At 41.5% G+C, this 27,039-nt stretch overlaps 1 protein-coding gene across 1 annotated transcript in view; it reads left to right on the top strand.

Annotated features, from left to right (window-relative positions):
• The first annotated feature begins 987 nt into the window (after nt 1-987).
• XPNPEP2 (X-prolyl aminopeptidase 2) overlaps nt 988-27,039 on the top strand; it is a 111,950-nt gene continuing 85,898 nt past the window's right edge. Inside the window, exons 1-4 of the mRNA XM_077485375.1 lie at nt 988-1,143; nt 4,541-4,608; nt 7,102-7,212; nt 23,430-23,493. Of these exons, the coding sequence (XP_077341501.1) occupies nt 1,095-1,143; nt 4,541-4,608; nt 7,102-7,212; nt 23,430-23,493 (292 nt within the window). The 5' untranslated portion in view covers nt 988-1,094. The remainder of the gene's footprint in view (nt 1,144-4,540; nt 4,609-7,101; nt 7,213-23,429; nt 23,494-27,039) is intronic.

Here is a 27,039-nt window from a genome sequence, read left to right as displayed (position 1 = left end):
TTTTTTATTATTATTATTTCTATTATCATTATTGTCTTCTTATTGTTTTATTTTTTACATTATTAGCTGCTCAATTTTTACTTTACTTTACTTTTACTTTATTCATTCTATTAATATTATTGTAATTTTTTGATTTTTTTGCTTCATTTGCTCCATTTTATTGTATGTAGCTCTCTCTCTCTCTCTCTCTCTCTCTCTCTCTCTCTCTCTCTCTCTATATATATATATATATATATATATATATATATATATATATATAACTTTTTTCTTTATTAGTTCTATTATTATTTATTATTATTATTATTATTTATTTTGCTTTATTAGCTGTATGATTATTATCATGTGTTTTACTTTTATTAGTTCTATTAATATTATCATATATTATTTTTACTTTATTAGTTCTAATATTATTATTATTATTTTACTTTTTTACTTCTATTATTTATTTATTAATTTACTTTATTAGTTACATAGTTAGTTAGGTTGAAAAAAGACACAAGTCCATCCAGTTCAACCACAAAAATAAATAAATAAATAAATAAATAAATAATATCATCCAATCCCATATACCCACAGTTGATCCAGAGGAAGGCAAAAAACCCCAGCAGAGCATGATCCAATTTGATAAATTCTTTTATTGTTATTAGTAGTAGTAGTATAATTATTTAAAAAAAATTACTTATCAGCTCTAACTTTATTTGTATTAATCTTTGTTATTATTATTATTATTTATATTATCATTATTGTCTTCTTATTTTTTATTTTTTTTACATTATTAGCTCATTTATTTTTCCTTTACTTTATCCATTCGAATAAATTATTATTACCGTTTTATTTTTATTTTTTGTAGCTTTATTTGCTCCATGTTTATTACTTGCTTGCCTGTAGTTTGCACTTAGCAATCTATTATTAACCGGGAACTCCCTGTTGCTGACTCCAGGAAGGGAGAACGGGGGATTGTCCTTAAGAAGCCGTACGATGGAGGCAGGTCCCTCGCTGTCATTCAGTTGGGCGGTGTTCGATCAGATAGTAAATAATCTGAGGAGGATAGAAGGATTGATCGCTCTGAGCGCAGGGAAGGATTGCCGGGTGACATGTCGGGACTCCTCTGGATTCTGGGAATCTTCTCCCTCATTCAGAATGGTGAGTTCTACAACTTTCCTATAAAATATGAGGAGAATGAACTGTGAATGGGAAGGGGGGTGGGGGGGGGGGGTAGTTTGGAACTTAGTGATACATAAATGAGGAGGTTTCCTGTTAAACCCAACAAATATTTAATCTTTGTAGAAAAATTCAGAAAATTCTTGTAACCTGGCTATCGTGTATTCTACTGCGAGTTTTTTTCCACTTTCATGTAATCATAGTGATTGATTTTTGAGGTGCATTTATAAAAAAATAAATAAAAAAAATGCATAGCAAGTCGCCCAGTGAAAGTGCACTTACGTTCGTTCTGTGTGAATAACCCCCAAAAAAAAAAAAAAAAAAAAAAGAATATTATTAGGCTATTTCCTGTGATAGTCAAAATTTTTAGATTGATCTATAAATGGAAAATACCTCATTTGGCCACTAGATGGCGGTAAGTGTGCTTAGAGCCACCTAGTGGCCAAATGACATATAGCGACTGCCCACCTGAAAAGTTCAGCGGGAGAACGGCCGCTGTAAGGCAAAACGAGGTACTGGTATGACGCTGCCCATCTTTGATTTTGGGGCGAGCGCATGTCCGCCCTCTGTCCAGCTCCCACTGGAAGTGTACACAGCAGGAGCATGTCAGCAAGTCCTATGATTTATGGGTGGGACCTGCTGATCAACTGTGTCCAATCACAGCCCAGAGCCTTTGTGATGGTAAGCAACACAGAGCTCTGTGCGAAGGGAGCGATCTGTCAGTTTCTCATCCCTGCAAAGCAGGGCTAAGAAACTCAGAGATCTAGTCGTAAAAGCAGAACACATTATATACATTGTTAGGCACACATTTAACTCTCTGATCGACCCCTAGATTTTAACCCCTTCCCAGCCAGTGTCATTAGTACAGTGACAGTTTATAGTATTATCCCTGATTACTGTCACTGGTGATGTCAGTGCCAGTTAGTCAGTCCCCCTCCCCCCCACCAAGTGTCAGTAAGTGTCAGATTGTCTTCCGCGATATCGTAGTCCCATTATAAGTTGCTGATCGCCATCATTAGTAGTATAAATAAATAAAAAAATCCAGTATATATGCCATAGTTTATAGGCGTTATAACTTCCTTAAAACACCAATCATACAAAAGACATGGGTGGTTCATTTAGTTCTAAATTAACATTTGAACGATTTTTAAATTTTTCGGAAATTCGGACGTATCCGAAACTCCCAAACTAGAATAGTACCGAATTTAAAATTAATCCAAAATAAGGAGAAAAAAAATTTGGGCGAAATCCAAATAGTTTTCGAATCGTTTTCAAATTCGAAAACTTTTCAAATTCGAATTAGAAAACTTTTTAGGAAATTTCCGAACTAGAATAGTACGGAATTTAAAACGAATCTGAAATAACAGAAAAAAAAATTCGGACAAAATTCAAATCGTTTTCAAATTCAAATTTGAAAACTTTTCAAATTCGAATTAAAAAACGTTTCAAATTCGAGTTACAAAACTTTTCAAATTCGAATTCGAAAACTTTTCCAATTCGAAAACTTTTCAAATTCAAATAGTTTTCCAATTTCTAAAGAGAAGAAAATAGAAAAACATAAATTCTATTCTATTCCTTTTTTTCTATTCTATTTTATCCTCTTTGGAAATTCGCAAACTACTTTTCAAATTCGAATTCGAAAACTTTTCAAATTCGAATTCGAAAACTTTTCAAAATCAAATAGTTTTCCAGTTTCCAAAGAGAAGAAAATCAAAAAATATAAATTCTCTTTGGAAACTGGAAAACTATTTGAATTTGAAAAGTTTTCGAATTCGAATTTGAAAAGTTTTCAAATTTTTCTTTTACTTTCTGCTATAAAACATATCCAATAAACAATTTAAAAAGAGCAAATTTCTTCATAAATTTTGGCAAAAATGTATTCTGCTACGTCTTTGATAAATAAAAATTCTAATAAGTGTATAAAATGTGTTTAGTTTCAATTAATCATTTACATAATTTTTTTTTTAGTTAACCTTGTTTCCTTCATTTAATTAGTTTTTGCAATTCACTTTGTTCCTTTTCCACCCAATTCAAATTTTTCGAATTCGAATCGATTCGAAAAGTTTTATAATCCATTTAAAATAGTTTTCGAATTTGATTTTCAAAGGGAATAAAATAGAATAGAAAATGAATTCAAAAAGTTTTCTAATCCATTTCAAATAGTTTTTGAATTCGAATTTCCAAAGAGAATAAAATAGAATAGAAAATTAAGGCATAAAATAGAATAATAGAAAGTATATTCTATTCCTTTGTTTTCTATTCTATTTTATTCCTTAATTTTATATTCTATTTCATTCTCTTTGGAAATTGGGAATTCAAAAACTATTTGAAATGGATTAGAAAACTTTTTGAATTCATTTTCTATTCTATTTTATTCTCTTTGGAAAGTCGAATTCAAAAACTATTTGAAATGGATTAGAAAACTTTTTGAATCAAACCAAATTCTAAAAAAAATTGAATCAAGTGGAAAACGAATAAACAAAGCGAATTCCGAAAACAAATTAAATGGAGGAAACAAATTTAACTAAAAAAAAAAAATGTATGTAAATAATTAATCAAAACTAAATACATTTTTTCATTCTGCACATATCTAATATACACTTATTAGAATTTTTATTTATCAAAGACATGTAGCAATAGACATTTTGGGCAAAATTTATGAAGAAATTTGCTCTTTTAAAAAATTTTATTGGACATATTTTATAGCAGAAAGCAAAAAAAAAAAAAAAAAAATTCCCAAATTTTCTGTATTTTTTTTTTCATTTATATTGCAAAAAAAGAAAAAATATCCAGCGGTGATCAAATGTGACTGAAAGAAAGCTCTATTTTGTGAAGGAAAAAAGGATATAAATTTAGTTTGGGTACAGCGTTGGATGACCGCACAGTTGCTTGTTTAAAGTAACACGGTGCCAAACAGACATCTGCAGAACAAATAAAATAGTTTTGTTTCAATTTGTTATTTGCATAAATTTGTTTAGTTAAATTCATTTCATTCGTTTTTGGAATTCGTTTTTTTCATTCTTTTTTCGAAAACTTTTCAAATTGTTTTTCAATTTCCAAAGAGAAAAAAAATAGAATAGAAAAAAAAGGAATAGAATATAAACCATTTTTTCTATTCTATTCCTTTATTTTCTATTTTATTTTATTTTCTTTGAAAATTGGAAAACTATTCGAATTCGAAAACAATTAGAAAAGTATTAGAAAAATAATTTGAATTCAAATTTTGTCCGAATTTTTTTTTCTTGTTATTTTGGATTCGTTTGAATTCAGTACTTTTCTAATTTGGAAATTCGGATACATCGGAATTTCCGGGGGGAAAAAAGGAAATTATTCCGAATTAAATTTTTTTTTCTTCTATTAACTATCCGCTTGCACACAGGATATGCTGCTGTATTTTCCAAAGAGCCCCGAGACACGACCATCAGGAACTGCTCCATCACTCCTCCGGTAAGACACAGAAAAAAACAAAAATCATGTTTGTAGGATCTTTGTTAATGAGACGGGGGAGGGGTGTACAGCATCACCCCGCCACAAAAACTTCAGTTAAAAAATTATTCCTCAATAGCCACAGAAGATATACACTTTTGTGCACCAAATGCCTTTGCAAATTAAGATATTATCTTGTAAAAAAAAATCACCAGCTGTGCTGTACATAGCCTGTGCAGAGAGCAGAGCTGTGGGAGGGATCTAGCAGGCTCCACCCATTATAGACTGCCTGCAGAAAACTACAGAAGGGGGTGGAGACAAGAGCAGTCACCCTGCAAAAGTAGAGAGAGAGCAGAGCTGTGGGAGGGGCCCAGAAGGCTCCACCCATTATAGACTTCCTGCAGAAAACTACAAAAGGGGGAGGAGACAAGACCAGTCACCCTGTACAAGGAGAGAGAGCAGAGCAGTGGGAGGGATCTAGCAGGCTCCACCCATTATAGACTGCCTGCAGAAAACTACAGGAGGTGGGGCGGAGACAAGACCAGTCACCCTAAAGGGGGTGGAGACAAGACCAGTCACCCTGCACAAGGAGAGAGAGCAGAGGGGTGAGAGGGATCTAGCAGACTCCTCCCATTAAAGACTGCAGAAAACTACAGGGGGTCGGAGACAAGACCAGTCACCCTGCACAAGGAGAGAGAGAGCAGAGCAGTGGGAGGGATCTAGCAGGCTCCACCCATTATAGACTGCCTGCAGAAAACTACAGGAGGGGGTGGAGACAAGACCAATCACCCTGAAGTGGGTGGAGACAAGACCAGTCACCTTGCACAGGGAGAGAGGGCAGAGCTGTGGGAGGCATCTAGCAGGCTCCGCCCGTTAAAGACTGCAGTCCAACCCTGACAGGTGGACACATTACTAATCACATCTCCAAGAGGATTAGCAGACAGACAGAAACAATAGGTGACTCAATTGACAATGGAGACGCATACCTAGGAGGCACACTATGGGGGAAATACGCAATGAAAGCAAGGCACCTTACAGGGGTTCGTAAACCCCCAAGCTTTTTCACCTTAATGCATTCTATGCATTTATTTTTTCAATGCACCCATTATATGCAGAAAACTACAAGAGGGGGAGGAGACAAGACCAGTCATCCTGCACAAGGAGAGAGAGGACAGAGCTGTGGGAGGGATCTAGCAGGCTCCACCCATTAAAGACTGCCTACAGAATACTACAAGGGAGGTGGAGAAAGACCAGTCACCCTGCACAGGGAGAAAGGACAGAGCTGTAGGAGGGGCCCAGCAGGCTCCACCCATTATAGACTGCCTACAGAAAACGACAGGAGGGGGGCGGAGACCAGACCAGTTGCCCTGCACAAGGAGAGAGAACAGAGCTGTGGGAGGAATCTAGCAGGCTCCGCCCATTAAAGACTGCCTGCAGAAAATTACAGGAGGGGGTCGGAGACAAGACCAGTCACCCTGCACAGGGAGAGAAAGCAGAGCTGTGGGAGGGCTCTAGCAGGCTCCGCCCATTATAGACTGCCTGCAGAATACTATAGGAGGGGGTGGAGACAAGACCAGCCACCCTGCACAAGGAGAGAGAACAGAGCTGTGGGAGGGGCACAGCAGGCTCCACCCACTGCAGGCTGCCTGCAGAAAACTACAGACGGCGCGGAGAAAAGATCAGCCCCCCCCTGCACAAGGAGAGAGATCAGCAGTGGGCCGTCTTTATTACAGGAAGTCTCACACTGGATTACTGCATAAATCTGGAAGAAATACACAAAGCTCACTGAGATTCAGGAAGAAGACACTCGATGAATAGATTTAGACATAATATGCCTTTCCCGGAGTTCAAGCTAGGGGGGTTTTCAAAAACATTAGCATAGCTGTTCATCCATTCAAACTGCGTGTAAATTCTTTCTATGCGAATAGGGAAAAATCAAACGTTCTCAGATAATATTCTCTGCAGATCGAATGTTATCCATTCAAAAAAACTGTGTGAATTGGAAAAATTTCTCAATATGGCCACTAGATGGAGTTGAGAAACATATGTATTTCCTGTGATACTCAGTGCCATCTAGTGGCCATAATGTGGGATTTCCCCATTTAAACATTTTTTTTTTAAAACAACATGATATTTATATTTATATGCAGCTCTAATAGATCAACTTTTTTTCTTTATATATATATATATATATATATATATATATATATATATACACACCACTAAAAGTTATCCAACGTAGTATTTTGTTTATAGGTGGAGTCGGGGTAGATATTATAGGGGTGTAACTAGAAATCACGGGGCCAGATTGCAACATTTTAATTGGATTCAATCACCATTTGTGTACCAATCCCAATTCATTACAGTCTGACCCGGAGCTAAGATCCCACTATTATTTTTTATTTTTTTATTTTATGTATTTATTTATTGTGTGGATTCATTTATTTTCTAGATTGATATATTTTATCACATCTTTAGCTCACAGTAACTGAATGTGTTGTTTTTTCGTGGCAGTACATTCCGCCCACTGTGAAAAATTCCACTGAAGGGCTCACCAGACTCCGTCAAGAGATGAGAAACCTCAACATCAGCGCTTACATCATCCCAGCAACCGACCCCCACCTGGTAAGAGGAGACCCCCAACCCCCCCACCCCCACCTCAGGGAAGCTCGGACCCCGACTCCAGAATGCTTTTCTATCACTTGTTGCAATGAAGATCAACAGGATGTTGCTAGAAGTAGAAGCAGCTGAGCGATGAGCTCGGCTCTCTTCTCCTATCACTGGGACCATGGGTGAACCGCGGCCGCCTCTCCTTCCCTTATATTTACCCAGAAAATTGACCACCAGGACTTTTTTCAGCAATTTTGTGTCTCACGATGACAACTGCCTGCCCCATACTACTCTAGCCCGCCCCTATACTGCCCCAGCCTGTCCATAAATGACCCTAGCCTGTCTATATACTACCCTAGCCTGTCTATATACTACCCTAGCCTGTCCATATACTACCCTAGCCTGTCTATATACTACCCTAGCCTGTCTATATACTACCCTAGCCTGTCTATATACTACCCTAGCCTGTCCATAAATCACCCTAGCCTGTCCATATACTACCCTAGCCTGTCCATATACTACCCTAGCCTGTCTAAATACTACCCTAGCCTGTCTATATACTACACTAGCCAGTCTGTATACTGCCTTAGCCTGTCCATATACTGCCTTAGCCTGTCCCTATACTAACCTAGCCTGTCTATATACTACGGTATCCTGTCTGTATACTACCCTAGCCTGTCCCTATACTACCCTAGCCTGTTCCTATACTACCCTAGCCTGTCTGTATACTACCCTAGCCTGTTCCTATACTACCCTAGCCTGTCTGTTTACTACCCTAGCCTGATAATATACTCCCTGAGCCTGTTCCTATACTTCCCTAGCCTGTCTGTATACTACCCTAGCCTGATAATATACTACCCTAGCCTGTTCCTATACTAGCCTGCCTATATATTACCTTAGCCTGTCCATATACTACCCTAGCCTGTCCATGAACTACCCTAGCCTGTTCCTATACTACTCTAACCTGTCTATATACTACCCTAGTCTGTCCCTATGCTACCCTGGCCTATCCATAAACTACCCTAGGCTGTCTATATACTACCCTAGCATGTCTACATACTACACTAGCTGGTCTGTATACTGCCTTAACCTGTCCCTATACTAACCTAGCCTGTCTATATACTACCCTAGCCTGTCCCTATACTACCCTAGCCTGTTCCTATACTACCGTAGCCTGTCTGTATACTACCCTAGCCTGTCTATATACTACCCTAGCCTGTCCATATACTACCCTAGTCAGTCTATATACTACACTAGCCTGTCCCTATACTACTCTAGCCTGTTTATAAACTACCCTAGTCAGTCTATATACTACCCTAGTCTGTCCCTATATTGCCCTAGCCTGTCTATAAACTAGCCTGTCCTTATGCTGCTCTAGACCGTCCCTATACTACCCCAGCCTGTCCATATACTTACCCACCCGATATACTACCCTAGCCTGTCTATATACTACACTAACCTGTCCATATACTACCCTAGGCTGTCTATATACTGCCCTAACCTGTCCATATACTACCCTAGGCTGTCTATATACTGCCCTAACTTGTTCATATACTACCCTAGGCTGTCTATATACTGCCCTAACTTGTCCATATACTACCCTAGGCTGTCTATATACTGCCCTAGCCTGCCCTTTGGAATTGAACATAATGGTATGTCATATAATTTTGCATATAGACAAGGTGCTGTTGCATGTAAATCTGACTTCCTGATAAATGTAATTTTAGTTTCATGATATAAAATAATGGATGTGGTGGCCTTTTGGTGGGCCTGATTTTTTAATTTTTATTTGGTGGTGGGGGGGGGCAGAATTTTACTCTTGGACCCAGGCAGCACAATGTCTTAGCCCAGCCCTGCCTATCAGCATGCTTCTTGTCAGCATTTGTACTGATTGGCCACTTATGCTGCTTCAGATCACGCTCGTGTTATGGTGTATTAATGATTACAGAGCTGAAATCAATTTGTGTCTTTTATATCTTCATGGAGATCAGTGTTTGCATTTAAAAATGACACATCAGCTCTTCTTTAAAGTGGCATTAAATCCAAAAGCCAAACATTTTTTTATTTTTATTTTGCAGGTTACCAATTCTTAGACTTGATGAATGCAGTCATTTTTTATTTATTTTATTTATTTTATTTATTTTTTTACACATTTTTTTTCTCTTTTCAACGGGTGATCAGTAGGTCTTTTTTGTTTTTCAACAGAACAAGCTGTCATGCAGATGTAGCAGTTAGAGGGAGGAGACAAGCCAATTACAACTGGCAGGGGTGCTTACAACAATCATTTTTTATTTATTTATGTAAAACCTTTATCCTCAAAAGGAAAACATCTGTAACTGCTTCTAAGAAGTGACCTCGAGTTTGGCTATAATTTGTTAGTGTATCTAAATCGGCAAGTCCATGTAACACCCCCCCCCCCCCCCCCACACTGACAATGCTGCTGTCAATGTTAATGTTACTATCCATAGTTAAAGCCTTACACTACATTAGACCACATTAGATGTACAGAGGAGGTATGTTGATAGAATTACTGCCCGTGATGTTTGCGTGTGAGCGGGAGTCGGGAACAACATGCCCTTTCGCCTTTGCTTGTGAGCACAAGAGGATAGGGGCACTTCATTTTTTTATTTCTTTTTTATTATTAGTTTTTTTTTTTTTTACTATTATTATTATTATTTTTATTTTTTATTATTGTCATTTTTTTTTTAACTATTATTATTTTTAGGATTATAATTATTTTTATTATTATTATTATTATTTTTTTAGTATTATAATTATTTATTATTATTATTATTATTATTTTATTATTATTCATTTTTTTTACTATTATTATAAAAAAAACTTTATTATTTTTATTATTATTATTATTATTATTATGATTATTATATATATATTTTTAGTATTATAATTATTATTTATTTTATTATTATTCTTTTTTTACTATTATTATAAAAAATTACTTTTATTATTATTATTATTATTATTATTATTATTATTATTATTCATTATTATTATTATTATTATTATTATTATTATTATTATTATTATGATTATTATATATATATTTTTAGTATTATAATTATTATTTATTTTATTATTATTCTTTTTTTTACTATTATTATAAAAAATTACTTTTATTATTATTATTATTATTATTATTATTATTATTAATTTTTTTACTATTATTAGAATTTTTTTAACTTTTATTATTATTATTATTTATTTTAATTTTTTATCACTTTTATTCCTGTCACAAGAAATGTAAACAGTAATAAGCAGTGACCGGTACTCTTTATGATGGGATCTAGGTTCTATAAGACCCCCCGACCCCTCCTCTGACCTTTTAAAAGCACTCAAAACACCGAGATCGGGGTTGTTTTTTTAAATGCTTTCGATGTTTAAAAACAAAAATGGCGTCGGTGGGTTTTTTTTCGAGTAAACCAGAAAAGTGACGTCATGCCATCGCTTCCGCTGTTATGAACAGCCGATCCCGGCTTTGCTTGGCTGTCCGGCCAGCCGGCGGTGGCGAGCGTGGAGGCCATTGGAGGACAGAGACCTCATTGTCCAGTGGTGAGATGATTGGAGCTTTGTGACATGGTGACATTATCCTGCTGGGAGGAGCCATCAGAAGATGGGGGGACACTGTAGTCATAAAGGGATGGACATGGTCAGCAACAATACTCAGGTAGGTCGTGGGGTATAAACCATACTCAATTGTTACTAAGGGGCCCAAAATTTGCCAAGAAAATATCCCCCCCCCCCCACACCATTACACCACCAGCCTGAACCGGTGGTACCCCATCCCCCACACCATTACACCCCCACCACCAGCCTGATACAAGGCAGGATGGATCCATGCGCCAAATTCTGACCCCACCAGGGGGCACTCTTTACGTCTAGAGGAAAAGAGATTTTATCTCCAAATACGGAAAGGTTTCTTCACAGTAAGAGCTGTGAAAATGTGGAATAGACTCCCTGCAGAGGTGGTTCTGGCTGGCTCAGTAGATTGCTTTAGGCTGGGTTCACACTGCTGCGGCAGCGAGAACCGGATGTGATTTGCACCGCACTGCAGTGCAAATCACATCCGATCTCTTGTGCGATGCGAGTTCAGCCATACAGATAGTATACAGATAGTATACAGATAGTATGGCTGAATTCGCATCGCACCCGCCGCAAACTCGCACAGGACCCTTTTTTTCGCACTGCGATATGCGAACTGATCTGGGGGTGTCAGTAACATTTCACTGACACTCCCAGCAGTCCGCATAGGGCAGTGTGAACTGCCGGCGGGAGGCATGCGATGCGGGAACCCGCCGCGGATTTGCGGCGTTCCCGCATCGCTCCGGTGTGAACCCGGCCTTAAGAAGGGCCTGGATTATTTCCTAAGTGTACAGAATATAACTGGGTACTGACATTTATAGGTAAAGGTGAGTCGGGGAAAATCCTATTGCCGGGGGATCAGGAAGGAATTTTTTCCCCCTGCTTTACCAAATTGGATCATGGCTCTGCTGGGGTTTTTTGCCTTCCTCTGGATCAACTGTGGGTATAGAATTGGGTATATGGGATTGTATGATATTATTATTATTATTATTATTTTTTTTTTGGTGTTGAACTAGATGGACTTGTGTCTTTTTTCAACCTAACTATGTAACCAGCTGAATGTCGCAGCTGAAATCCAGACTCATCAGACCCGGCAACGTTTTTTCCAATCTTCTATTGTCCAATTTTGCTGATCCTGTGCCAATTGTAGCCTCGATTTCCCGTTCTTAGCTGACAGGAGTGGCACCCGGTTGTGGTCTTCTGCTGCTGTAGCCCATCTGCTTCAAGGTTGGATGTGTTGTGCGCTCAGAGATGGCATTCTGCATACCTTGGGTGTAACGAGAGGTTATTTGAGTTCCTGCTGCCTTTCTATCATCTGGAACCAGTCTGCCCATTCTCCTCTGACATCAACAAGGCATTTTCCTCCATACAACCGCCGCTCACTGGATATTTTCTCTTTTCCCCACCATTCTCTGTAAACCCAGAGAGATGGTTGTGTGTGAAAATCCCCAGAAATACTCAGACCGGCCCCGTCTGCCACCAACAACCACGCCACGTTCAAAGTCATTTCTATCCCCTTTCTTCCCAAATTCTTGAAGTTGGGTTTGGACTTCAGCAAGTGGCCTTCACCATGTCCTAGATGCCTAAATGCATTGAGTTGCTGCCGTGTGATTGGCTGATTAGCAGATTGTGTTACCGAGCAATAGAACAGGTGTACCTAATAAAGTCAAGTGGCTGGTGAGTATATATATATATATATATATTATGTTTGGTGTCTTCTTCCCATTGGAAGATCTCCCCTCACCTCCTGTTCCGGGGACACTTCTGTTCTGGGGGGCTGAGCACCTCCCGGCTCTGCTGGAAGCTTACTGCAGTAAAGGGGTCAGCTGTGTGATAGGAATTGGCCCAGTTCCTCGGTGTCAGGGGCCCCCCGATCTCCCTACCCCACGGCACACATCTGATCCCCCTTCTACCGGTGATCCTCGGGGTAGAATGTCTCCCGGTAGAACGCGCGGCGAGGTCCCAATAAGTGTCCCAGGTGTTTCCAGCCTTTGTCAGGATTTTCCTGTTTGTCTCAATACCAGCGAGATTGTGTGTGAATTGTGCAAATTTAAGGTTTTTAATCAGAAAAGCTAAAAAAAAAAAAAAAAAAAAAAAAAACGGAAAGAAAAAAAGATAAAATAAATATAATATCTGACCTAGATATAAACTGATTAAAAAGAGGAACTTGTGGGTTTTATAAGGAAAAAAAATAACTTTTTTTTTCTGTAAAATAGAACTATGGCCTTCCTTTAACCCTGTGAGCCCCAGAAGGTTCCCCTCACCCTCTATGACCAGGTCTTTTTTTTTTTTTTTTGCAATACAGTACTGCGTTACTTTAACTGACAATCGCGCGGTCGTGCGATGTTGCACTTCAATTAAATCGACATCCTTTTTTTCGCCCGACAAACAGAGATTTATTTTGGTGGTATTTGATCACCTCTGCGATTTTTTTTTTTTTGCGCTATAAACAAAAAAATAAAAATAGCGACAATTTTTGAGAAAAAAAAACAACAATATTTTTTACTTTCCGCTATAAAACATCCAATAAAAAAAAAAAATGTAAAATCGAATTTCTTCATCAATTTAGACCAATATATATATTCCGCTACATATTTTTGGTAAAAAAAAAAAAAAACCCCAATAAGCGTATATTGATTGGTTTGCGCAAAGGTTATCGCGTCTACAAACTATGGGATGTTTTTATGGAATTTTTATTGTTATGGCTGCGATCAGTGACTTATAGCGGGACTGCAACATTGCGGCAGACAAATCGGACAACAAGTGACCAGTGACACCAACACAGTGATCAGAGCTAAACAAATATGCACTGTCTCTGTACTAATATATGATAATATATTGTAATATATTGTACTATATGTATATGTGATACTCTATATATATATATATATATATATATATATATATATATATATATATATATATATATATATATATATATAGATAGATAGATAGATAGAGATATATATATCGATAGATAGAGATATATATATAGATAGATAGAGATATATATGTATATATATATAAATATATATATTGTGGCAGCACGCAGGTAAAGTCACCTGGTTGTATCCAGGATGGGAAATATGTGTGCCCTAGATTCAGGCTTTATGCAGACTTTTACAATTAGAGGGGAAGAGTTAATGAGCCCAGCTGAAGTAAGTGGGCTCATTAAGACCTCTACAAAAAACCCCAGCATGCTTAGGGAGATGCTCCATCCTGGAACCAGTTTTGTGTGTATAGACTGCGGAGTGTGACACTTGTTCTGTGCGGTGAGTTAACGCCTGTGTGGCAACCCTCTACAACAGAGACAGAGACAGAGACAGGGACTGGTGCAGCACAAGGCTGCACTCAGTTGTTAGACAGGGAATCTAAGTGTGTAGTTAGAGGTCAAGCTGACCAGGATTTATTTTCATGTTTTATTTTTGTTTGGCTGTTATATGTATCACTGCATGTAGCATAAATAAACCGCATCTTTTGTTTTTTGCACCTACAACGCTGTCTGCTGTGCCTGATTTTGTGTTGTGAACCCATCCAGGGGGTCACACACACCCGCTGCCGAGCTAACCCCTCACAATATATATATATATATATATATATAAAAAGAGAGAGAGCAATACATATGGTATAGATATACAGAATAATACACTATACAATAGAATATATATATATACACATATAGATATATATCTCTCTCTCTATAGATATAGATATATATCTATATACATATATCTATATATATATCTATCTATATATATATATATATATATATATATATATATATATATATATATATATATATATATATATATATATATATATATATATATATATATATATATATATATATATATATAGTACTAATATATGATAACAAAAATATACACTGTCACTGTACTAATGACACTGGCAGCGAAGGGGTTAATATCAGGGGCAATCAAAGGGTCAAATGTGTGCTTAGGCAGTGCTTACTAACTTTGTGGGGGAGGTGCCTGTACTGTAAGAAGACAGAGATCCGTGTTCCTGCTTAGCAGAAACTCAAGATCTCTGTCTTCTCCTGTCGCAGGACGGCAATATATATATATATATATATATATATATATATATATATATATATATATATATATATATATATAGTATGTTTGCTGTCTTCATCCCATTGGAAGATCTCCCCTCACCTCCTGTTCCGGAGACACTTCTGTTCTGGGGGGCTGAGCACCTCCCGGCTCTGCTGGAAGCTTACTGCAGTAAAGGGGTCAGCTGTGTGATAGGAATTGGCCCAGTTCCTCGGTGTCAGGGGCCCCCCGATCTCCCTACCCCACGGCACACATCTGATCCCCCTTCTACCGGTGATCCTCGGGTAGAATGTCTCCCGGTAGAACGCGCGGTGAGGTTCCAATGAGTGTCCCAGGTGTTTCCAGCCTTTGTCAGGATTTTCCTGTTTGTCTCAATATCAGCGAGATTGTGTGTGAATTGTGCAAATTTAAGGTTTTTAATCAGTAACGGGAAAAAAAAAAAGATAAAATAAATGTAATATCTGATCTAGATATAAACTGATTAAAAAGAGGAACTTGTGGGGCGTGTCCAAGATGGCCACTTGAGCGGTCTTATATATATATATATATATACATGGGCGTCCGCAGCAGGGGGCAAGGGGGGTCAAGTGCCCCCCCCTGGAATCCCCAAGGTGCTGCCACTGCCGCCGCCGCCGCCATGCTGCACCACTTTTTTTTTTTGAGTCCGCTCTCCGCTCCTGTGTATCACAGCGCTGGATGGCTGTGTTCGGCGGCCGCTCTGTAACACAGTCCCGCCCCCCCCAGACCGGCTCACGTGATAGTAGAGAGAATCAACGCTCCGCCTATCACATGAGCCGGTCTGGGGGGGGCGGAACTGTGTTATAGAGCGGCCGCCGAACACAGCCATCCAGTAGATGCCCATCCTGTGCTACAGTGCCTGGATAGGAGGTTCGAGGGGGGGGGGGGGGGGCTGCAGTGCTCTCCTCCACCACCGCACTCTCCTGCCCCCCCCCTGCTCTTCTCTTCCACCCCTGCACTCTCCTGACCCCCGTGCTCTCCTCCACCACCACACTCTCCTGACCCCCCCCCCCCCCCCTGCTCTCTTCCACCACTGCACTCTCCTGCCCCCCCCCCAGTGCTCTCCTCCACCACCGCACTCTCCTGCCCCCCCCAGTGCTCTTCTCCTCCACCACCGCACTCTCCTGCCCCCCGTGCTTTCCTCCACCACCACACTCTCCTGCCCCCCCCGCTCTCTTCCACCACCGCACTCTCCTGCCCCCCCCAGTGCTCTTCTCTTCCACCACCGCACTCTCCTGCCCCCCAGTGCTCTCCTCCACCACCGCACTCTCCTGCCCCCCCAGTGCTCTCCTCCACCACCGCACTCTCCTGACCCCCCCAGTGCTCTCCTCCACCACCGCACTCTCCTGCCCCCCCCAGTGCTCTCCTCCACCACCGCACTCTCCTGCCCCCCCAGTGCTCTCCTCCACCACCGCACTCTCCTGCCCCCCTCCAGTGCTCTCCTCCACCACCACACTCTCCTGCCTCCCCCCAGTGCTCTTCTCCACCGCCACACTCTCCTGCCCGCCCCCCAGTGGTCTCCATCACCACCACACTCTCCTGCCCCCCCCAGTGCTCTCCTCCACCACCACCACACTCTCCTGCCCCCCCCCCAGTTTTCTCCTCCCCTGTTCTTGCTGCTCTCCAGCTCTCCCCATCCTTCTCTAGCCACCATCCCAGTGCTTTCCCCCCCAGTGCTCTCCGCCCCTGTTCCCCCCAGTGCTCTCCCCCCCCCCGTGCCCTTCACTCCCCCCAGTGCTCTCCCCCAGTGCTCTCCTCTCTCCCCAGTGCTCTCCCCCCCCCCCCCCCGTGCCCTTCACTCCCCCCAGTGCTCTCCCCCAGTGCTCTCCTCTCTCCCCCTGTTCTTTCCCCTCCAGTGCTCTCCCCTCAGTGCTCTCCCCTCCCCCCAATGCTCCCCCCCTGTTCTTTCCCCCCAGTGCTCTTCAGCTCTCCCCATCACTCTCTAGCCCCCACCCCAGTGCTCTCCAGCCCTCCTTACTCCCCACCCCTGTTCTATCTGTCCCCCTGGTGCTCTCCAGCCCCCCCCCAGTGCTCTCTACCCTCCATGCTCTCCACCCCTGTTCTTTTTGGCTCCCCCTTAGCACCCTCCACTCCCCACCCCTGTACTCTCCTCTCCCCCTGCATTTTGCGCCCACCCATGTGCTCTCCACCCCCCATAGTGCTCTCCAGTCCCCCGTGCTTTCCACCCCTGTTCTTTCTGGCCCCCACTGGTGCTCTCAAGCTCCCCCCATTGCTCTCCACTCACCCCTGCTCTTTGTGCCCCCCCCAGTGCTCTTCACCACCCCACACTCTTAGCCCCCCCAGTGCTCTCAGCCTACCGTGCTCTCTACCCCTGTTCTTGTTGGCCCCCCCAGTGCTCTCAAGTTCCCCCCAAGCGCTCTCCGCTCCCCACCCCTGTGATCTCCACTCCCCCTCACTCTTTGCCCCCACCCATGTGTTCTCCAACCCCGCCAGTACTCTTTGCTCCCCCTTCTCTCCAACTCCCACTCAGTGCTCTCCACTTCCCCAGGACTAGAGGGCAGGCTGACTGGGGCCAGAAAATGAGGACGGCTGAAGGTGCAAGTGGCCAGGGACCACTCCATCTCACAGCAGACAGATCCTCTGGAAGGAGCACCGTCCCCATCCAAAACGAGAACAGACCCTGCCTGCTGCTGCCCATCATGGATATCCTGCTGGCATGCAAGGTACTGTACCGAGCATCAACAACACACCTTCCCACAGCCAGGGACTGCAGACTGGGACATGGGGCACAGGAGGGGCTGCAATGATGTGCACAGTGAGACTGCATTCACGGCACAGTAAAGCTGCATTTGATAGACACAGTGAGGCTGCATTTGATGGACACAGTGAGGCTGCATTTCATAGTTTCATAGTTAGTAAGGTTGAATAAAGACACCAGTCCATCCAGTTCAACCTGAGTGTCTACAATTGTCCCTATCCCTGTATATTACACACTCACATTAGTCCCTACCCTCAAGGAGCCCACAATCCAAGGTCCCCATTCATACACTAGGGCCAATTTTGGACAGAAGCCAGTTAATCTACCTCCATGTCTTTGGTTTGTGGGAGGAAACCGGAGTACCTGGCGGAAACCCACGCAGGCACAGGGAGAACATGCAAACTCCAGGCAGGTATAGTCATGGTTGGGATTTGAACCACTGACCCTTCTTACTGCTAGGTGAACGTGCTACCCACTACACCACTGTGCCGCCCAAATTTGAAGGGCACAGTGAGGCTGCATTTGGTGGGCACAGTGAGGCTGCATTTGGTGGGCACAGTGAGGCTGCATTTGGTGGGCACAGTGAGGCTGAATTTGATGGGCACTGGTGAGGCTGCATTGAGCTCTTGCATCAAGTCTGCAGTCTCTGTCCATCTCCTGTAGCATGTCTGCAGTCTCTGAGGGAGTCTGGAGAGGAGTCAAAAGTGGGATCACCGCCGGGATGGGGGTCATGAGGGAAGTCAGACTTGTGTGGACTGTGGATAGGAGACTATAGGTTAAAACCTCCAAGCTGGAGCCGACTGACTGAGCCCTGCACAGTGCACCTGAGAGGAGGTCAGTGAAAGCACCGCCAGGCCAGTCGGGGGTCACTGATGTAAGGGGGGAGTGAATATGATAATGTAAGGGGCACTGATCTAAAGGGTTTCCTCCTTATATTAGTAACCCACCCCCCTTACCTTAGAGTATTCTTTCTGCAGAAGGTGGTCCCCCCCCCCCCCCACGTTCTGAGTTTCTGGGGTCCCCATTGATGATTGATCACTTACCACTATTAACTGGAATTTGAATATATATATATAAAGCCCTATGTGATTTCATATCTATATCTAATACTCTCTTCATCAAATGTGCTTTAAAATGTATGGTTTTCCCTTTCATGAACAAGAAAATAATGATGTTATGCTGTTGGGCTGGTATGAAATTTTTTCCAGGGCTGGTTTTTGAAAGCATGGGCGTCCGCAAGGTTACTCAGGTGGCTGCGTACAATGCCCATATAGCCTAGAGAATGTACATCTTTTTACATTGCAATACATCTGTTGTTGCCATATTTTTATCTTTATGAAAACAGCCAATACAGTGACAATATGAGATCAAAATATGGCCACAACAGATGTATTGCAATGTAAAGAGATGTACATTCTCTAGGCTATATGGGCCTGGAACACGGCCGCCAGAGTAACTTCCAATACAAAGTGATGATGAATTATCTGTTATATAACACATGTATTACCAGTGTAAAGATTTTCTTGAGATTGTCGAAAAGGGGCGGAGCATGAGTGGCCTTGAAATGATGCCCCCCCTTGGAAAAAGTTCTGCGGACGCCCATGTATATATATATATAGCACTGTTTTAAAAAGAGGAACTTGTGGGTATTATAAGGAAAAAAATATATTTTTTGTGCAAAATAGAACTATGGTCTGCCTTTAACCTTGTCAGCCCCAGAAGGTTTAAGCCCCCCAACCCCCCAAATCCCCCCCCCCCCTATGACCAGGCAATTTTTTGCGACACGGCACTGTGTTACTTTAACCCGACAATTGTGCTGTCGTGCGATGTTACACTTCAATTAAATTGATTTCCTTTTTCCCCCACAAATAGAGCTTAGAACTATAAAAAATATATATATATATATATATATATATATATATATATATATATATATATATATATATATATATATATATATATATATATATATATATATATATATATATATATATATATATATATATATATATATATATATATATATATTTAGTTTTATTTTATTACTGCCTGCTATAAAACATCAAAACATCCAATAATAAAAAAAAAAACAATACCTATAATTTAAAAGTTAGTAATAGTTAAGTTGTTATTGTTAGTTATTATTTTAGATTTTCAAATTTTTCCGGTTTTTGAATTTAGAATTTTTACAAATATTTGGGAAAATTCATTAAACAGGTTTTAATTGATTCAGAAATATTTACGAATTAACAAATTTTTAAATATTCTTACATAAACAAATTCGTAGCGAAACGAATTGCACATGTCTAAATATGAGCTACTTCTGCAAAGTACAATAAGAATAAAAACCTGTTGGTCCTGCCGGTGAAGTCCACCTAACAAAGCTTCTTGTGATGGGGTGGCAACAATGCTGCACTGCTCCTGGATTCAGAGCAGTGTTGTCACTCTCACTTACCTACAGTGGGAGGAAACGATGCGGCAGGGGGTGTGGCTATCAGCATTGTCGCTGCTGATTTGAAGCCTGTAGCTTGTCAGTCATCATCTGGTTACACCCACTGCTTTCTCCCCCTGTGAGCTGCAGTGTCTGGGAGGGGGAGCGGATGAGATACACATGATGAAGGATTTGGTTCCGTCAAGGAAGACAACAGGGGATTTACTTGATTTTATGAGCCCTGTGCATGACATAGGAACTGGTTTGGGACTTGTTTTGACTGCATAAGCTTTTAGTTGTACATTAAAAGGAGAAGTAGGGCCAAAGCTTCTCCTATGGATCACAGAAGTGAACTTTGTTCTGTACTCCTGTGACCCGTTTTAATCCGACAGCAGGTTGATGGAACTGAGCCAGCCACTCCCACCCCCTCCATAGCCCAGCGCTCCAGTGAGCGCTGAAGTGGCAGAGCAGAGAGCTGGTGACTTCCAGCCATCGGTTCTCTGCAGACTGAGAACTGAGAGATCATCGGTCTTTGATTCGTCAGTTCTTGATCATCGAGGTGGCGGGGGGACAGATCCAACCAGCCCCTCCCATCCCCTCCACAGCCCAGAGCAGTAAGCACTGGAGGGGCAGAGCAGAGCACTGGAGGGGCAGAGCAGAGAGCCAGTGACTGACAGTCCCAGCTCTTTGCTCAGAGTGGATGGGAGATTGTTTGATCGCTCAGTTCTTGGTCTTAAAGGCGGCGGGGACAGATCCAGCCAGCCCCTCCCGTCCCCTCCACAGACAGGAGCTCCAGTAAGTGCTGCAGGGGCAGAGCAGGGAGCAGGTGACTGACAGTTGCAGCCCTTTGCACAGAGCGGATGGGAGAGCTAAGCAATCAGCTATGTTTAATCGCTCAGTTCTTGGTCTTAGAGGTGGCGGGGGACAGATCCAGCAGGCCCCTTCCATCCCCTCCATATCCCAGAGCTCCAGTAGGCGCTGGAGGGGCAGAGCAGAGAGCTGGAGACTGGCAGCCACTGGCTCTCTGAAGACTGAGAACTGAGAGATCAGTGGTCTTTGATTGCTCAGTTCTTAGTCTTAGAGGCAGCGAGGGACAAATCCAGCCAGCCCCTCCCATCCTCTCCACAGCCAGAGCTCCAATAAGAGCTGGAGGGGCAGAGCAGAGAGCTAGTGACTGACAGCCCCAGCTCTTTGCTCAGGGCGGATGGGAGAGCTGAGCAATCAGTGGTGTTTGATTGCTCAGATCTCACTTTCAGAGTCAGCAGGGGAAAGATGCAGCATAGCCAATCCCCCCCTCCCTGTACAGTCCCACCCCAGGCAGGGCAGAGGCAGGTCTCCAGCTCCTTCCACCACCGTGCGGCCCAGTCACCAACAGGCCACTCATGCCAGTACACATGGCCCGGCAGTCCTTTACAAACGCCAGAGTGTCCTATAGCCAGTCTGGGCCTGGTTACTGTTAACACAGGAAGTAATTGAAAAATCTCCTCAACAAGGACAAAGACAAAAACACATTTTTAGTGGACGGAGGTGTGACGGGAGTCACTATGGTCGGAGGGCTTGTGGAACCCAACTTACCTTGGAGAGCACTGGAATCTCCTTGTTCAGCTTCCCCGACCCCTCCTATGTGTAAGTTACCCTGTGTCTATTAGGGGCACAGGATGACCGAGAAACCCAGTCGGGTCTGTCTAACACGACTCACCATACAACCACACATATAGAATCCAGGATAACAGGGTAAAAGCAAATGCTGAGTCTGGTGCAGTTGTATGGCGAGTCTGGTTAGGCAGACCCAACTGGGGTTCTCGGTCACTCTGTGCCCCTAATAGACACAGGGTGATATACGCATAGGAGGGACCATGGAAGCTGGACAAGGAGTTTCCAGAGCTCTCCAAGGTAAGCTGGGTTCCACAAGCCCCCTCGCCCAAAGTGACTCCCGTCACAGGAGGAAGGGTTAGACGTTGGTTGGTTTAGAGCAGGGTTCTCAAACTGGTGGTCCTCCAGCTGTTGCAAAACTACATGTCCCATGAGCCATTGTAAAGGTGATGGGACATGATGATGGGACTTGTAGTTTCACAAACAGCTGGAGGGCCTGCCAGTTTGAGACCCCTGCTTTAGAGGTTGGTTGTTGGTAGCTGGACAAGGAGTTGGTTGTTGGTAGCTGGACAAGCAGTTTGCAGAGCTCTCCAATATAAGCTGGGTTCCCCAAGCCCCCCGCTCAAAGTGACTCCCGTCACAGGAGGAGGGGTTAGACGTTGGTTGGTTTAGATCAGGGGTCTCAAACTGGCAGCCCTTCAGCTGTTACAAAACTACAAGGAGTCGTTGTTGATAGCTCGACAAGGAGTTTCCAGAGCTCTCCAAGGTAAGCTGGGTTCCACAAGCCCCCCGCCCAAAGTGACTCCTGTCACAGGAGGAAGGGTTAGACGTTGGTTGGTTTAGAGCAGGGGTCTCAAACAAGCGGCCCTTCAGCTCTGGCAAAACTACAAGTCCCATGAGCAATTGCAAAGGTGACAGTTACAAACATGACTCCCACAGGCAGTGGCATGATGGGACTTGTAGTTTCACAAACAGCTGGAGGGCTGCCAGTTTGAGACCCCCTGCTTTAGAGGTTGGTTGTTGGTAGCTGGACAAGGAGTCAGTTGTTGATAGCTGGACAAGGAGTTTCCAGAGCTCTCCAAGGTAAGCAGGGTTCCACAAACCCCCCGCCCAAAGTGACTCCCGTCACAGGAGGAATGGTTAGACGTTGGTTGGTTTAGAGCAGGGGGTCTCAAACTGGTGCCCTTCAGCTGTTACAAAACTACAAGGAGTCGTTTGTTGATACCTCGACAAGGAGTTTCCAGAGCTCTCCAAGGTAAGCCGGGTTCCACAAGCCCCCCGCCCAAAGTGACTCCCGTCATAGGAGGAAGGGTTAGACATTGGTTGGTTTAGAGCAGGGGTCTCAAACTGGCGGCCCTTTAGAGGTTGGTTGTTGGTATTGCTGCTCCTGCCTATTGGTTCTAGTTATAACTGAACCTCTCTTCCCTTGTTATTTTTCTATTGAGGTCCCAGGGGCAGGAAGTGAGGGAAAATCTCCTCAATGGTTTCAAAGCGTGAAAAAAAAAAAAAGAATATATACCGTATATATTTTTCCCACTCAAGAAATTTACTTAAAAAAGTATAATTCAAACAATCTGTTAATCTGTCTGTGGGGCTGATTTACTAAAGGAGTAGCGACTGTCCACTCAGGAAAGAGAATGTTCCCCGAGTTCCGTTAATAAAGTAAAGCCGTTCACAATTGAGTGTTAGGAAACGTTCTGCACAACTGAACACAACTTATTTACTAACATTGACTTTGCAAAGTGAATGGATTCTACTCCTTTAGTAAACCAGCCTCTTTGTGTCCTGTGCACAGGGGGAATACATCGCAGACCGGGAAAAACGACGGCAGTGGATGACCGGCTTCACTGGATCTGCAGGTAACGACCCCCCCACCCCCCAAAAGAAACAGCCCAGGGGGCTCTCACACTGCGGATTGTATTTATGCTCTTCCATAGCTTCCAAACAAAACATTTATATTTAGCCAAAAAAGGGGTAAGGAATGGAACCCCTGTCAGGTCTTTACTGCTCCGTTAGAGAGATTTCCCCACATTTCCTGTCCTGCTTTCACCAGACAGGAAGTGAGGGAGAATCTGTAGAGGGGACACAAACTGAAAAGTGCTTTGTTACATATGTTCAGAACCCAGGGGCCGCCCGTCCATTGTGGGCACACACGGGCGCCTCCTCCCCTATCCCGGCCGATGTTGCCGCCCCTTTCCATTCACTCCTTTTCAGGATGCTGGGCACATGAATTCCTATGGCGGGGGTGGGGTGGGGTGGTTTGTTTTTTGAAGCACCTGATTAGAGCCGGAGGCTGTAATAGGCTTCAAAATAGGTGTGTTGTAACAGAGAATCAATATTTGCTGTTGCAACACTGATCCTCCTCCCGGCCAATCGAGAAGTGGGTATGATTGGCTGAAAGGACAGGCGATCCTATTGGACGCTTAGGAGGAGGAGGGGAAGAGCTGGAAGCCCCCATGCAGGAGGGGACTCTGAGCCGATGCACACTGCCTGCCACGATACAGGTAAGTGCCAGATCGGCTGGGCTCGTCTCCTTCATTCCTCCAGCAGCAATTGCCGGTGTCTGGCTGTCAGTCCGGGTGAGAGCCCGGACCAACCAGCAAACAGCGGTGGGGGAATGGGGGTGTTTTTTGCAGCCCGCCCCCCAAAAAAACGCCAGCCGTTGCTGTCAGAACCTATACTTATTGATCCTGCCAGAAATCGTGTGAGATGATGCACAGGGGGTTTCCCACAGCAGGACTGGACCCAGGAACTCTGGCCCCAGACTATTTATGCCTGGGCACACCCTAATCACTATATTTTCATTATTGTGATTATAGGCATGTGCAGGAGGTGTGCCAGATGTACCTAGGCACAACCTAATCCCTACTGCCCTTCCCCCTTCTCGTGTTGGCCCCGTAGTGCTGCTGGCTTCCCTCCTCTCTTCTCCCTCTGGCTGCTGCGAGGGGATGTTTCAGGATGGAGAGTGGGGGAAGGGGCTAGTAAATATGTCATTTACCAGCATCTTCCTTTTCTAAATGAATACAGAGAACACACACACTGTGTCCATTCATAACTGAAGCATGGTAAACTGTTTACTATGCTTCAGTTTTTGACTGAACAGGAAGCCGCTCAGCACAGAACACTTCCCATTCATTCACTGCCCAGTGCAGCTGAGGCTGCAGAGAAAGGGACAAAAGTTTGTAAATTCAAAAATTCTAAAATTGTAACCAAAATTCAAATACCTATAATTTAATCATTAGTAATATTTAAGTTATTATTAGTTAGTTATTATTTCGTATTTTCGAATTTACGGGTTTTCAGATTTTACGACTATTTGAATTTACAAATGTGTGAATTTAGGAATTTAGGAATTTTTTAACTGACAACATTTTTAATTTACGAATTTACAAATTTTTGAATTTACAAATTTACAAATTTTTGAATATTGGAATATTCGAATATTTAAATCTACGAGTTTACAAATTTAAGAATTTAAGAATTTTTGGATAATCGAATTTAGGAATTTACGAGTTTTTTAACTTACAACATTTTTAATTTACGAATTTACAAATTTATGAATTTTTGAATTTTCGAATATTGGAATATTCGAGTTTACAAATTTTTTAATTTAAGAATTTTCGGATAATCGAAATTAGGAATTTACGAGTTTTCGAATAGTCTAATTTATGAGTTTTTGAATATTCAAATTTACGAATTTTTTTTATTTACGAATTTTTGTATATTTTAATTTACGAATTTATGGGTTTTGAAAATGTACGAATTTATGAATTTTTGAATATTATGAATTTTTTTATTTATTAATTTTTTAGTTTTCGAATTTACAAATTTTCGAATTTAGTTCATTCAGAAATATCCAAATTAGCGAAAATCCCTTTAACAAATTTTTCAAATTTTCTAAATATTCGAAAATTTGGATATTCATAAATTCGAAAATTTGTAAATTCAAAAATTCATAAATTCAAAAATTCATAATATTCGAAAATTCGTGAATTTCGAAAACCCATAAATTCGTAAATCAAAATATCCAAAAATGAGTTTTTGAATATTCAAATTTACAAATTTTTTTATTTACGAATTTTTGGATATTGTAATTTACGAATTTATGGGTTTTCGAAATTTACGAATTTATGAATTTTTGAACATTATGAATTTTTTAATTTATGAATTTTTTAATTTTTTTAATTTACACATTTTCAAATTTAGTTCATTCAGAAATATCCAAATTAACGAAAATCCCTTTAACAAATTTTCCAAATTTTCCAAATATTAGAAAATTTGTATATTCATAAATTCCAAAATGTGTAAATTCAAAAATTCTGAAATTCATAATATTCAAAAATTCATAAATTCGTGAATTTCGAAAACCCATAAATTCGTAAATCAAAATATCAAAAAATTAGTTTTTGAATATTCAAATTTACGAATTTTTTTATTTACGAATTTTTGGATATTGTAATTTACGAATTTATGGGTTTTCGAAATTTACGAATTTATGAATTTTTGAACATTATGAATTTTTTAATTTATGAATTTTTTCATTTATGAATTTTTTAATTTTTTAATTTTTTAATTTTTTAATTTTCAAATTTTTTAATTTTCGAATTTACAAATTTTCAAATTTAGGAATATACACATTTTCGAATATTTGTAAAATTTGGAAAATTTGTTAAAGGGATTTTCGTTAATTTGGATATTTCTGAATGAACTAATTTGTCGAAATTAATAAAAAAAAAAATCCGTAACGAAACGCACATGTCTAGAATCTGGGCCCACTACTGGGCACTGCAATCCGCATGTCCGATGGGCAGAGTGATTGCAGAACGCACCAATGGCGGGCACCAGAGGGCTGCCAACGAGCGCTGCAAAAAAAACAAACCAGTACGTCATGGCGCCTGGGAAGCCACCAGATAGTGGTTGGCTGGTCGGCAAGTGGTTAAACCTGACCATTGTAAGCACCCCTGTCAGGGGTTAAATGGTTTGTCTCAATCCTCTGACACTTTTTATGGACAGCTTGGTCTGTTAAAAGAAGTTGAAAAATGACAGAGTTAATGGCCGGGTTGGCAATCAAGTAATAAAAATACTCCTTTCTATGTCTGTAATCTTTTTTTTTTTTTTTTTTTTTTATATTTGTCCTCATTTTATCTCTTGGAGAATCTTTTATAATTGACTTTGCACCACGCACTAATTATTTTCTCCAGCTCGGAACAAAAGCGGTAAATGATTGACAGAGTAATAAGAGCGAATCACCGGTTTATGGTTATATGGATTATATAAATAGCCGGAACATAAAAAAAAAAAAAAAGAAAAAAAAAAGAGAAATGTGCAAAATTATCTGATGTGATTACAGAGGATGGAAATGAAATTTATGAGCTTCTAGAGTTCATCTAAACAGGGCTATCACA

This window comes from Lithobates pipiens, unplaced genomic scaffold (assembly GCF_037356315.1).
Source record: "Lithobates pipiens isolate NorthernLeopardFrog02 unplaced genomic scaffold, aLitPip1_a1.2 Scaffold_1, whole genome shotgun sequence".
Taxonomy (NCBI): domain Eukaryota; kingdom Metazoa; phylum Chordata; class Amphibia; order Anura; family Ranidae; genus Lithobates; species Lithobates pipiens.
Note: the sequence above shows the minus strand (reverse complement) of the source record. Positions and strands in the feature narration are given on the sequence as shown.